Genomic DNA, 13,511 nt, shown 5'->3' on the forward strand with positions numbered 1-13,511 from the left:
GGTTTTTATTATAAGGCAGTTAATATGACCTATCTCAAGAAAGAATTAGGCTGATTTTGTAAATCATCATTTTTCCTGCACAGCAGGGTCAGTAAAGCATAAGAATGTGAATAGCCTGGTCTTGATTCTCCACCAGCCAGAATAATGTGCAGAGGTTTCACACATTTCCACTTTCTTTAAATGAGGGTATAAATCATTAGAAAAAAATAATCTTTCTTGAGATCTTCCACGGGAAATAAAAAAATAGGCTAAACTCATTGCAGTATAGTTAAGAAATAAACCCATAAAATAATAAAACCCCACTATCTTTTAATGCTAAAAAGTGTTGAAGTCCCCTTCCCCATTTATGCACCATTACCCCATCTGTGACTCTGTCAGGGCCCGGAGAGCATCCCCTCTCCTGCAGGCTTGGCTGCCGGGTCTCGCGGCCAACTCAGCGATGGTACAGCTGGGGCTGTTCCCCCCCCACCCTTGGTGACCCTGGGGACAGGCTCCCAGGCAGCACTGCAGGGAGGCCACAGCCAGGGCCAATGCGATCTCCCTTCCCACAGAGCCCCTTTTGTTTCCTGCCTGAGCTACAGCTCCTGCTGCACCGTGGCTGCACCTGTGCCTGACCATCGACCTTGTTGATCCAGATCCAGACCCAGATTCAGACCTGCAGCCTGTCTTCTTGGCCTGACCTCAGACCTGTCTTGTCCCTGCGGACTTGCTTGGAGACCACTGCTCTGTGTCTGACTCTGGTTAATGCAACCAGACCAGATCCTGACCCTGACTTGCTAACTCATGTTCCTGGCTTGACCTCAGACCTGCCTCATCGCCCATGAGCTTAGGTGGTGATCTGCCTCTTCCTATAACCCGACTCTCACCCCTGGGTCTGCCCTGGGTCACCTCGCTCGGGTACTGTGGGACAGGCCGCTGCCCTGCCAGCCTGGTTATCCCACTCAGCTCTGTCTCGCCATCCCCTGGGGAGCAGCTGTCCCGCACTGTGCCCTGACAGACTTCTGCTACTGAGGATATTTTTTTTCTGATGCCTTCAGGTTGTCTCAGCCAGGCAAGTTCTTTTACTGTCTGCAGTTACCTTTCCTTCATGCTTTTACTGATGGGAAGAATTTGAGAATTAAAAGCCAAAATCTTTTGTTGGAAAATGCCCCAGTTAAATTTCTTTTGCTAATCTATTCCTGTGTTTTTTTAAAACTGAGAACTTGAAAGATGAAGACTGTAATAAACAATTTATTTATTTAAAGATGTTACACAAATTGAAAGACCAGGTTGCCATTGCGGCCGTTATTTTGTTGCAGGTAGTTGAGGTGATTGGATGCTGGCTAGACTTTGATAGGCTTTTTAGGCAGAAAAGGCTGAATGATGGAATTCATCTCCTTTGCTTCTCCTGGGCATGAGTCTGATAGAGAAAGTTCTTCAGGAAAAGGGAGAATAAGTGGTCCAGTGACTGGTTTGGTCAAGTCTGGTTTGTCTACTTGTGTCTTTCCTTGATCAAGACTGGGAGTAGATCCTACAGCCTCAGGTGGAAATGGCTTTCCATCTCTATATTCATTTGGACTTTCTGGTAGGTTTTGGAAAGAGATGTCCTCAGATGAAGGAGGTAGAATTTTAACCCAGCCCACTGTTTTTTCTAGGTGTGGGGAGAAAGGATTGGTTTCTGAAGGGAAAGCTCCTTGATGATTGTGGCTGGATGTTCCAGGTGTCTGATTAGCTTGCTGTTTCCCCTCTTCAGTGGCAGGATCCTAAATAACAGGCAATAAGCATTATCTATATTGAAACTATTCCAAATTCTTTCAGATATGAAGAAGGTCACCCTTCACACTAAGGATCTGCTGCAATTCCAGTCTGCAAAGACCAGTTGCAGAACAGAAGCTCGAAGGATAGACAGATTGAACTACTTATGCCAGTGGAGATGGATGCATGAAAATTGGGTAACAACACAGTTATTGCTCTTTGAATTCCTTTTGTTATTTACAATTTCTTTGTAGAGCATTCTGAACACATTCAGTACGATTGAGTCTATACTTACTCTATTGCCTTTTTATCCACTGAGCAACAGTCTGTTTTATCACAAGAGAGATTTCTTCCTGATTTGGCTTTATCACTTTCTTGGAGCCCATATCTTTGCGAATAAGAAAACTTAAAAATGGCTGGGCTTTCAAGAGTTCAATTCTTGTTTTGTAAAGGAGTATTACTCTTGCAATATTATGATTAGATTAAGAAATACCTGTGGACCGTAGATTTCACAGGATATTCTAACAAACTGTTCATGTTCCAAGTCACTGTTTACTACTGAGCCTTTGCAGAAACCTGTTTGCTGGAAGAAGAAAATGCAACCGTTTTTTTTTCACATTGTAGCACTGATACTTAGCTCCTATCTTGTAAAATAAGTGATTATGAAAGGCTGAATAGTTATAGCTTGTACATGTATTTGTAAGGATAAGCAGCTTGGGCAAACTTTTATTTTGGGATTGGCAAACTTACAAAGGCAGGCAGCATTTTGAAAACAGCTTTGCAAAGGAGGGTTAGGTAACATGATAGCAAAAATAAGCTGGCCACTTAAGGTCCAACTACAACACCACACATAAGTTCTGCTGCAGCAGAGTATCCCCATACAGGAAAGCTGTATAATAGAACATAATATCATTTTTCAGGCAAAACCAATTTCACACCATACTAGTGAAAGGAACCATGAAAAAATATTGTTTCTAATAGTTGTGGTTTTACTGGGCTGTAGGTAACATGGCTTGGATCTCAGTTAATATGGGGCTTGAAATGCTATCTCTTGGCACTGTGCCTGTTTAGTCTTTCAGTTTCTCTTATAATTTTTTCCTTAGTTCCTAAATGTTTTCCTTAGCTGACCTGATTGTAGTATGAATATAGTCTTCATGCGTTTTTTGTGATTTATCATCTATGTCTGTTTACTTGGAAGAAATCCTTAAGAATGATTCAGTTTTGTAAGGTGATGGCTACCCCACCTTTTTCTGGATGGTATTTTTTTTTTCTGTTTTCTTTCTTTGTGGACTTCTAGGTAAAAATTCAGAACTTTTACTGAAATGTTTTCTCTATTCTAAAGCAGTTTGTGCAGTTGCAAGACAGTACAGAGCTACAGCCCATAAAAAGACGACTGTGGGCTTTGATTCTTGTCTGCAAAGAACCCAAAAGATAGGCTAAGTATTCACTGAGGAATCATAGTATCTGAAAAATAGGTGTTTATACAAGGGAATGTACTTACAGCTAGTTCTGATGAAAGTGGCTTGCACTTGGAGATGTCAGCAATTGTGTCATTTTTGGAGCAGGACGTCTCCTGAATTAAAAACTCTACAAAATATGCAGGACCAACGACCCACTGTTAATGAGAGACCAGTGGCAATTAGACCTTGTGCACGTGTCAGGAAGAAGGAAGAATCCTATAGACCTTGAAATAGATGTAAAACTCCTGCTAAGAGTGGAAGGAGCAGGTTATACTTGGGGCATTACTGTTAGTTGTATTATAGGAGAATGAATTTTTGCCAGTGCTGCTTTATTGCCTGGTTATTTTTTACTTCTTGGGAGTAATTAAATGGGAGTAATTAAATACTGTATTGTAGTAATACCTAACAGTTTGAGACAAAGAGTGAAAACCACCTTCTTATCTATACATAATGGATTTATAGAGACTGGGTATTACTGTGGTAAATGAACAGGGTTTAGCCAGGAGATCATTAGCTCTCTGTTAGTCTAAAATTAGTTTGAAACCGTGTTTTAACTCATTCAGTGAATTACAGGTATGTGTTGGAAGTGATTATTTTGCTTTATTAAATGCTTTCTATTAGGGAGTCACGAATTCATGGTGGTGGTAGAAGCAAGAGCTCACAGTGAATCTTTCCTAAACTTTGGAATGCAAATCTGTGTCTTCAATTTTGCATAAAGACCTTCTTTTTGCAATAAATGGAGTCAAAGTCTTGGGCTAAGGCAGATCCTCATTTCCCAGGAGAACTCTGCATAGAAGCATTCTCTGTACTATACAGATACAAATTCTAAACAATCTGTAAGACATAACAAACCATGTAAAGTGCAACAGGTGGATCCATACTTCTTGAGGGCTAAAGCAAGTTAGATGAGCCTTGACTTACCTGCATTGAAGCTCTTGTGACATTGAGGATGGAGAAATAGTGAGTTTGTTCACTCTCTCCATTGAACTTGGCAAGGCTTTGAACAGCAGCCTCCAAATATTTGGGTTCAGTTGGACAGTCATCAACTGGGCAGTCAGGACATACTCTCCAAATATATCTGGGTGGAACTTTTTTATTCAAACAAAACAATATCATTAGAGAAAGCATAACCATAAGATCATGTTGATAGTGTAGGTTACTGTAAATGCATCTATGCCCCCAACCCTACCGACTTGTCCTCCAGTGCCCCGGAATAACAACATGTGGTTTGATTCACTCAGTGATTTTGAATTGTTATGAATTTTCAGACTGATAAAAATGTTGCAGTGGAGGCAGAGCCATTGCAGGAAAAAGCTCAACCTACTGATAGCAAGGTTGCTGATTTACTTGCCTTTCACAAACCCATAAAAATGCTTTTCGGACCAAAGGGTAAAAGCTCAAATAGAGGCTCTGCATGGTTTCCCAGAGACGAGAACAGTTATTACTGTACTGCTTTGAGCTGCAGGACCACACTGGCCTTATGATCACTGACTGGAGAAAATTAGGGCAGCTGAAAGCTAATGGAGATGCTGTGGTGCCATAATTACAATTAAAATTTAAAGTAATGCTATATGGCAAAGTGTTTTTCCAGTCCTCTTTTAAAGTGAATGTGTTAAATAAAGACGTACCTCGTTGTAAAATGCACTCATAAGTATTCAGATGAGCAATATTTCTTGCCTGATTAACGTAGATAATTGCTTTGCATTGACCATAAACCTAAAACAATACAAGCATTTAGAAACAATTAATATTGCACCCTTTGCACTGATCATCTAGTACCTAGACAGTGAGTGGTTCATTTTCTCCTTGCAGTCATGAAATTCTTTTCAAGAGAAAAGTTGCGTTAATACTCACATGGCAATGAAGCACATTTCTAAGTATCTCCTTTAGAAATTCCAATGGTGTAATGCTGAGCTGTACAGGTGCAGTGCTTCTCTGCAGGATGGCCTACACAAAGCCACTCTTCTGGCAGCTAAGAAGTGCCCAAGTGTCACAGTGCTTTCCCTGGCCAGGGCCCCCACACCGAGAGCTGGGTCTGTGTCTGGAACCCAGAGAGCTTAAACCTGGAGATCAGCTCAGAGCGGCTGGATCCATTCACCTCTCTTCCTCCTTCCCCCTTCTCCCCATGTCCACAGTAAGGAAGGAGAGTGGTAGGAAAGACCCTAAATCAGTGTTGTGACACAATAAGATCTCCCTTGCACACAAAGAAATTCTGACTTTATAGCAGAAAACAATACTGGCCTTTTAATATCCATTGTGCCTTTATGTTTAAAAGCTGAATGTATATTCTCTGACTGCTTCTTATATAATGCCACACGTATGATCAAGGCCTCTAGGACAAACATTTCTTGACTTCACAGAAGCCATATTGTCCATATATGCTTTGCACCCTTTTCCTGCTGAAAGCACTGTAAGCAGAAGTGAGCAGAATTCTTTTTATTTTTTCCAGTTTTTCATTTGAAAATTAAGACTGCTTGACCTAAGAAGCAACCGAGGACAAGAGAATAGTAACTTCTTTTTTTTTTTTTTTTTCCCTTCTTCCTCGTCATTCTTCATTTTATATGGGTTTTTTTCACTTGTTCAGAATCATTTTGGTCACCTGTAGCAAGTCTTAGATCACTTTCTGTCTTTGCAGCTTATCTTGCTGAGCTTATTTTGCTCTCTTCTTTCTGTACAATTTTTGCAAAGTTGTCAGAATAAGAGTGGAATTAAGCTAAACCAAAAATCACATGCTATATAAAAGTGAGTTTCTTTTATTCCCTTCTTGACATGCTGTCTTTAAAATAAATTCTTACAGGGTTGTTATAAAAAGTAATGCATTTATTCTAAAGAGTGTCCTAGCATGGCTATTTAGTTATGTCTGCTTATTAGCTCTGGTCAACAACTTTATTTTTATTTTATTTTTTTTTAATAAATCTTACCAGTCTATAAACTGATTAGAAAGTACAGAGGGAAAATGTGGACCTTAAAAAATTAGTTTTGATTTCTTCTAAGCTCTGCTGCCTACTAAAAATGCATGTGTAGGGATTTTGCTGTCATCAGTAGGACCTGAGTAACTCATCATACCTGAGATTAATAAGAAAATAAAATCCTTACAGTTGTATGAGCAGATCTGGCTGTACAGTTCTTCCACAACTTTTTGCTGAGTACATGGCATTCGGTATCTACTACATCCAAGATGAGATAGAAGACAGAGCCAGTGATCTCCTGAAAACAAGAAAAAAAAGAAAGGGTAATATCCCAGTTTTGTATAGAACAAAGTAGGGACACATAAAAGGGAGAGGTGGAGAAACACAAAATACACAGGTAGGACACATAGATATCCTGAAAACTGAACATTCTGTGGGACAAATTCTCAACGGTGGCAAATCAGGTGAGATCCTGTTAGAACAGGCTTGGTCATGCATCTAGCCATCTTTAATTAAAGAGCAGCCTTTTAGAGTCAGTTTTATCCTTCTGATTCTGGTACCAACCAGAACCCAAGAATAAGGGCTAAACATGGTGATGTTTTCATTGTCAACTGCATTTTGTGATTAGATTTGAAAGGTAGGTTATTTTGCCTTCAATAAGAATGAGACAATAAATACCACAAAGAATAAAAAACTGTGAACATGGAACATTCCCAGTAGGCATTAGAAACAGAAATATCTTATTTCTTAGAGTAGTGTCTTCTTCAAGTATGGATGCCGTAAAGAGGCAATGACTGCATTGATGGAGACAACTTAAATATTCTCTCAGATATCCGAAAGTGATCCTCTATGAGAAAAAAAAAAAACATCACTGACTAACCTGCATGAAGAAGTAATAGCCAAGAACAACGTGTATCTTTAAGGAGTCCCAAAGTTAGGACTGGTGACTTGAGCTTTCAAGATGGTTGTTCAGGTCTTCTGGACGCAAAAGCACACACATATCTCATTAAAGAAATGTTCTTATAATCAAACGTGTTTGATGCTAGGTAGGTTTACTTAGCTGAATCATGAAGACTGATTGTAAAGTTTGGTGATCTTGGAAATACTAAATGCAACCAGGGCGGACCAAACTGTATTTCCTGTTGCCTGTAGCGCTCCTGTATAATATCCGCTTTAATACGCAGATGAGGTTATTATAAAATCTACACATCTTTTTGTCTACCTGCTTCTGTATGTATCATCCTCCATTGGGGAAAAGATAATTTGGGGTTTATTCAGAGCTCAGCAGATCTCTGAAGGTTTCATCATCCTTATTTTCATTTTCATTAAAAGACCGTTATGCAAAGGCCTTTTGATATCTGCCTAGTATTGAATAAAACCTTCTATCTTTTCTGCATGGCCAAAAAGATCCCTTCCTCAGCGCTGCTGGTGCTAGGATTGCCGCTGCAGTGTGTGCTGGGGAGCCTGGGAGCCAGAAGAGGTGCAGCAGCAGCGCAGTATCGCCTTTGTGGCAGGGTGACCTGGTACAAGGGAAAGAAATGAAATATTTTGGTGTGTTTTGTAATTTTGGTCAAGTGCCTGTCAGTGAAATTAATCATGAGTATCGTGTGTGAAAGAAAGGCTCTGCCCTACTTACATATAAGTTAACAGCAGATGGCTCATTAGTTTCAATTAGAGCAAAACTGAACCACAGGTTGCTTAAGGGCAGATTTGAATTTGAAGTAACTTTGAAAATGTTTTTATCCTGAGTATTGGTTAAAAAAATGGGAGGAAGAACCACTGACTGATTTAAAAAAAAAGTTGGTTTGGTTTTTTTTTTTTTTCATTTACACTTCTGATTCTCTTCCCCATCGCAACTAGGGGGAGTGAGCGAGTGGCTGTGTGGTCCTGGCTGCCAGCTGGGGTTAAACCACAACACTGATCCAGTTGCTTAGTGGGCATGTTCTATCACCTGGGCAAAGCAATGGAGAGACCACAGTGCAAAGCACAGCGAAGTGTGCATCTTTAGTCGTGAGATGTCAGACTGCTGGAGGCCACAGTGTGTCTGCACAAACTATGTCCCTGTGAGAGCAGCAGGAAGTAGTGTCATATCCTTGCCAGGACAGATCTTAAAACATCTGGCAATGAGCCTGATTTTCTTTAAGGGTTCAGAACTCATCCGTTCAGGTAAGATTATGGGAAGTGAGGGAGCACGGCAGGGAATGTTAATAGCGTGCTTCCACAGTGCCTTATGTGTTGTGGACCTTGTGCACTCATTTCAAGTTGTCCCTGGCTAGTGCCAGTAGATTCAGCGATTGTAACACAAAATAGTAATAAATTAAGCACAGAGAGAGAAATAAGATACTCGAGGGTATGAGAATTGTATTCCATAGGTATTTCCAGTGTAATTTTTGCACTCAAACTGGTCTCAGATTTCTTCTGGAGTATGAGTCATCATTTAGAGGTCTGTGAAGGAACTCCCTGGTCCCAAGCTGGACGTGTTTACACCTGTTAGTGCTTACATCTTTTGTGCAAACCGTACGATGACTTAATAGCCTTTGCACTCCAACTGCTCAAGGCAGTGGGAGGAAGGTGTAAAATGAAATTAAATCAGAGTAGTGGTGTTTCATACAAAATTTGAACTGATGCCTGGAGCTATTCCAGGGGCAGGCAACAGAGAATCGTGACTGAGATTTGCTCTCTAATTGCCCACAGTGGTGATGAAACTGTTTCTAGTCATCTGTGCGTAAAGTTGACATGGCCTCTGGAGTCCTGTGAATGGAACTTTACATTTGCCTCTTGAAATATTTTTTAGTTCAAATAGATACTGCTAAGGAATAGTGATAGGCACAGGGCTCTTCGTGGCAGAAACAGATACAGAACAAGCAGGTAACTTACCTGAGGATGTTCTCGGACGCTGAAAATTCGGTAGAGCCTGAATATGTAGCCCTCTTTTCGGTCAGCATTGATCTGGCGAAGAGCCAGGTCTGCAGCCTCCTCTACTGCAGTGTCATCACAGCTGGGGGAAAGCAGCGCAGCTGATGCTTCTCTGGCGGGAAGAGAGGCAGCCCAGGAGCAAAGGGCCTGCATGCCAAAGAGCACCGAAGCAAGTAAAACCATTCTGCTTAGAAAAGCAGTGCAGCAGATCAGAATGGTCAGTCAGTATGGAGGGGCTGACCTGGGTGAAACAGCAGGCTTTTGTAATGGAGCCATGTCTCTTTATAAACTTGAGTCCCCTTTTTATTACATACTGACCATCACCTTTAAACCTACAACTGTAACAGCAAACACTAAGTGAATGATTACAAGATTTTATGAAAGTGTTGTCAATGCCTCTGGGACCAGAGATCACTTTCTCCCTCTGGCTTTAAATCTCCAGTTCAGACTTCGCTGGGCAGATTGTATAACTTTGACCTCCTCGCCAGGAACAAGAATATACACACAAAGCTGCTTTCTTAAGAAACCAGAATTGCGCAAATAAGCCTACATGCAGGTCTGGATCCACCTCTGTTCTGTCGGTGATCCAGCTCTTCTCCCAAATAAGACAATGACAAAGGTCTCAGTGATTTGAACAGGAACTGAATAAGGACTGCAAGGCTGACTGATTTTACACTTTGTATTTGTTAAATTCTAATTGTAAACAAATATACTGACTCTGTCTTATATGCAGTCACTTTGGTTGGGATAGAAAGCTTGGTTTGGATTCATTCTTTGAGCATTTCTACTTAGTTGGATACCTACAGATGACTGTTAGCCCTTTGCCCAAGCCAAGCCAGCAAAATGCAGTTCATGAACAGACAAAAGCCTGTGGATAAACAGCCTGCTCAAGCCACTAAATACTCTTAGATAATATGATAGCAAGGCAACGTAAAAAATTAACAATTTCATCATGGTGTCTGCTTTTAAGCAGAAATTTCCATCTTGCTTATTTGGCACTTGACATTCACTGTAATTGAATATGGTAGCATAGATGTGGTAAGTTTTCTTCTCGCCCCAAAGACTTGACTTCTGTTGGCGGGATGGTGCAAAAAGAGCTGCTGTAAGAGGTTAGAGGAAATAGACAGTAAGTGAATGAGGGCTATCAAAACAGTGTTAGGCTATTGAAGGCTCCATTTCAGGATTTGTTCCCTCTCAGTGCCTTGACTACAGCCCACTCATCGTTTGTTGCCTAAAACTCTCAGTTCATTGACACCTACCAGGTATTTGACCCCCCACTCTGATTTCCCTGAGCCCTGAACATTCCCTGTTTCACCTCATCTTCTACTGACTTCTGACTTTGTTCTCACAGCCACATTGTGCGAAGTAGTCTGTGAACTTGCCATCATTACATGTTGCTTCTGTTGCCAAAGAGCAAGTCTTGTTTCCTTGTATCTCTTCCCATCTTAACTTTTTTGGCTGCACCTGGTTTCAGTCCTTGCCTGGCAATGCCTGACTTTATATTCCTGTGGGTTTAGAGGCAGGTACAGTTGCGTATGAACTCCACTGCTAATTGTAACATGCTGCTGCATTTTTATTGCCTAAGAACCAAACTTGGTGATGAAATAAGAACCGTCTGAAATTATATGCAGAGAGGGAAGGGGAGGGGAGGGGAAGGTGGCCTGTAAGAAAGTTATGGACCTGGGGCTGACTACGCTCATCTCAGTGCCAAAGGTCTGAAGGGGAGAATCTAGCAGAAAGAACTTTTTAAAGAAAGAGAAAGTCTGTAATGTAAACTGGATGGTGAACTGCCTTCCTTTGACTTCTTGTAGCTGGTGCCTTCTTCCTTATGCCACGTATTGCTCTTTTTTTGCCTGTAAATTATTCTTTTTGTACTTTGAATCAAGAAAAATGTACATCCAGTTGTTTCTTTGCCGGTTCACATCACCTTGCATAGCTCCCCAGATTTAGTCCAGAGCTCTCTGTGAACTGCAGCTACTTATCCCCTAACTGCCTCTTGGCCAGAGGGTTTAGGACCTTACTATCTTGTTCAGTGTTACTGTCTCCCTGAAGTTGTATGGTCAGAATTGGCTCAAGGAAAAGAGTCTCACCTGCTTAATCTTTAGCTTCTTGGCTTCTCTAACCACTGCCACAGCCTACCCCAGTTTAAATTGAAGGAAGCCACAGGAGAATCATAAGTTTGTGGCTACAGGCCTGAGGAACAAAGGAAATAATTGGTCCAGCAATGTCACTATTTTAATTATTTTAGCACTGCTCAGTGCTCTGCTTTCATTCCTTTTCAGCAACAATAAATAATACAATCCTGACATGACTGGAGACTGTGACTCTGGGGGGAAGCCATTCACTGACTCAGCTGTTCCCCCACAGTGTCACAGAGCACACGCTAAGCTGTGCAGGTTTATTTGTACCTTTGACTTATCCCCTCACTGCTGAATTTGGAGGTTGATTTGCCAGCTGAGAGACTGCACTGTGGTCACTATTGATTCTCGGGTGATTTGCTGAGTACAGATTAAAAAGGGTCATGGAAAATTCTGCCTGGAGAAACTTTAGTTTGAAATGACAGCGGTGTGCCTTGTGGCTAACCTGTCAGGAGTTTCACGCTGCAGACGGGGGAATAGCTGTTATCTTGAAGATCTGGAGAAGTGACAACCACCATTACTTGGGGATGACCCTAGTGAAAGTCATTGGTTTTCTACTAAGGGGCAATTCTGCAGTATTTCACCTTGAAGGAAAACAGAAGCTGGGTAACCATTTCCCTGGCCCTCATTTTCTGTTGTGGGAGTCTCTGTGATCACAGCTGTCTCCTGGGTGACACCGAGTACCTTTAGGTTTGAGGGTTGCCCCTGTATTGAGTGAGGAAGGAAAAGTGCAAGTGAAGGACATAATTGTCTCTATTTAATAGTACAGTAAAGTTTGAGAGTTTTAACATTTCATATATTGTCACTTTTTTTACTGGTGGTATAAAGAATCTCAGCTCTTTAGCCCAGCAGTGCTCAAAGCATGTTCCTCTGGGAGACAGTAGAACCTGCCCCAGGGAACATCCATAGAAGGCTGGGTGGGATTATACACACAGCCAGGAAGACCCACAACAGCACTGGGCCTGAAACCCTTCTAAGAAGACTTTAGTTGGTGGCAGGGGTGGAAAACTTGGATAACAAGACAGAAGGGGCACATGGCTGCCAGACTGAGCCACCTCATGTGTCCCCAGTTGCTTTGCAAATTCAGGGTGAGGGATAATGTACGGACTGTATCCCGGAGGGAAGGGATACAAGGGGTGAATGTTGTGAAACACTGCTGTAGCCATAGTATAGGAACAGCAGAAGCAGCAATGCAGACTCGCTCACATTGTTCCTTGTGCCTGGGAATGCTTCCCCTGCGGCTAAAGGATAATAACTCATTTTCTTTATCCTTACAGTACATGGCATTTCTATGGAGATGGGTGCCAGTTAGTACTGGCTGTGTCGGTGCCTGTTATAATGGGGAATTGTTATATCCCTGACTCTGTTCTTTGTACTCTTCCTCCGACTGGAAAGGAAAAAATTTCTGTGTTGAAGTAGCTGACCTCAAAACATGGACACAGCTGGGAAATCTGAGCATGTCCAGCCAAAGCAGCACATGAAGTACATATGCTTTAGCAAAACAGGGTTTGAAAAAGCTGAAAAACATTGTCAGCCAGCGATGCAGACCTGACAAATCTATTCATGCTGCATTTCAGGGAACGAGGCATTTGTATTTTATGTATTGCCATTTTGTAGCACTCATTGCCCGGAGAACCCATTACTAAATACTGAATCTGTTACTAAGGTCCACTTGCATAAATACGGGGCGATAATAAGGGGAGACAAAGTGACTGCTTCAAAGCAGTCATGGAAAATGTATCCTGAAGAGGGCAAAATGTGTCCTAAAGAGGGTAAGCAGTAAGGAGAAAGAAGATACAACATGAGTTGTAGCCACTAACTGGAATCACAAGAGAGCACAGAGCAATTCTGCTTTTTTTTTTTTTTTTTTTTTTGGCTCCCTGTTTTAGGAAACAATGGAATAGTTAGGTCAGGTGTAGGAGAACATCTGTGAAGTGTGGAGGCTCCAGATGTTCTGCTACATATCCTTGCTTTGTGTCGTTGGAAAAGGCAACAAGAAAATGCAGCGTTTCTGGAGTTCAGAGATTCCCACAGGCAGGGATCCCTTTTATAAACATACTGTTTCTGCTATCAGAATTTTCTAAGCCTGGAAAAAAACTGTCTCTTCTATAACTTAGTGCCCACTTCATTATATACCAGGCAATTTGTATGGTTTGGTTAAGGCAATTCCTAGTTTTAAAATTACAAACACTGGGAAAACTAATTGCTCAAGGCAAGTTAAAAACTCAGTCTCACGTATCGGATGTTATAGTAATGCAGATCATCATAATAGCCATTTCATTAAATCCTGTGCTCTGTCTTATGCAGTGGCATGGGAGGACCACCCACCTTACCACTTCAAGAAATTTATACAG

General features: G+C 41.5%; 1 protein-coding gene across 1 annotated transcript; it reads right to left on the minus strand.

The window, feature by feature from the left end:
- Positions 1 to 1,322: 1,322 nt before the first annotated feature.
- On the minus strand, positions 1,323 to 9,202 carry FETUB (fetuin B; the record flags this gene model as incomplete). The annotated part of the gene is made up of 7 exons (XM_082487248.1): positions 1,323 to 1,742; positions 2,228 to 2,317; positions 3,236 to 3,349; positions 4,116 to 4,282; positions 4,823 to 4,910; positions 6,291 to 6,401; positions 8,981 to 9,202. The coding sequence occupies 7 exons, from the start codon at positions 9,200 to 9,202 to the stop codon at positions 1,323 to 1,325; spliced, it is 1,212 nt and encodes a 403-aa protein (XP_082343374.1).
- Positions 9,203 to 13,511: the final 4,309 nt, after the last annotated feature.

This window comes from Vanellus vanellus, assembly GCF_965231255.1.
Source record: "Vanellus vanellus genome assembly, chromosome: 8".
Classification (NCBI taxonomy): Eukaryota; Metazoa; Chordata; class Aves; order Charadriiformes; family Charadriidae; genus Vanellus; species Vanellus vanellus.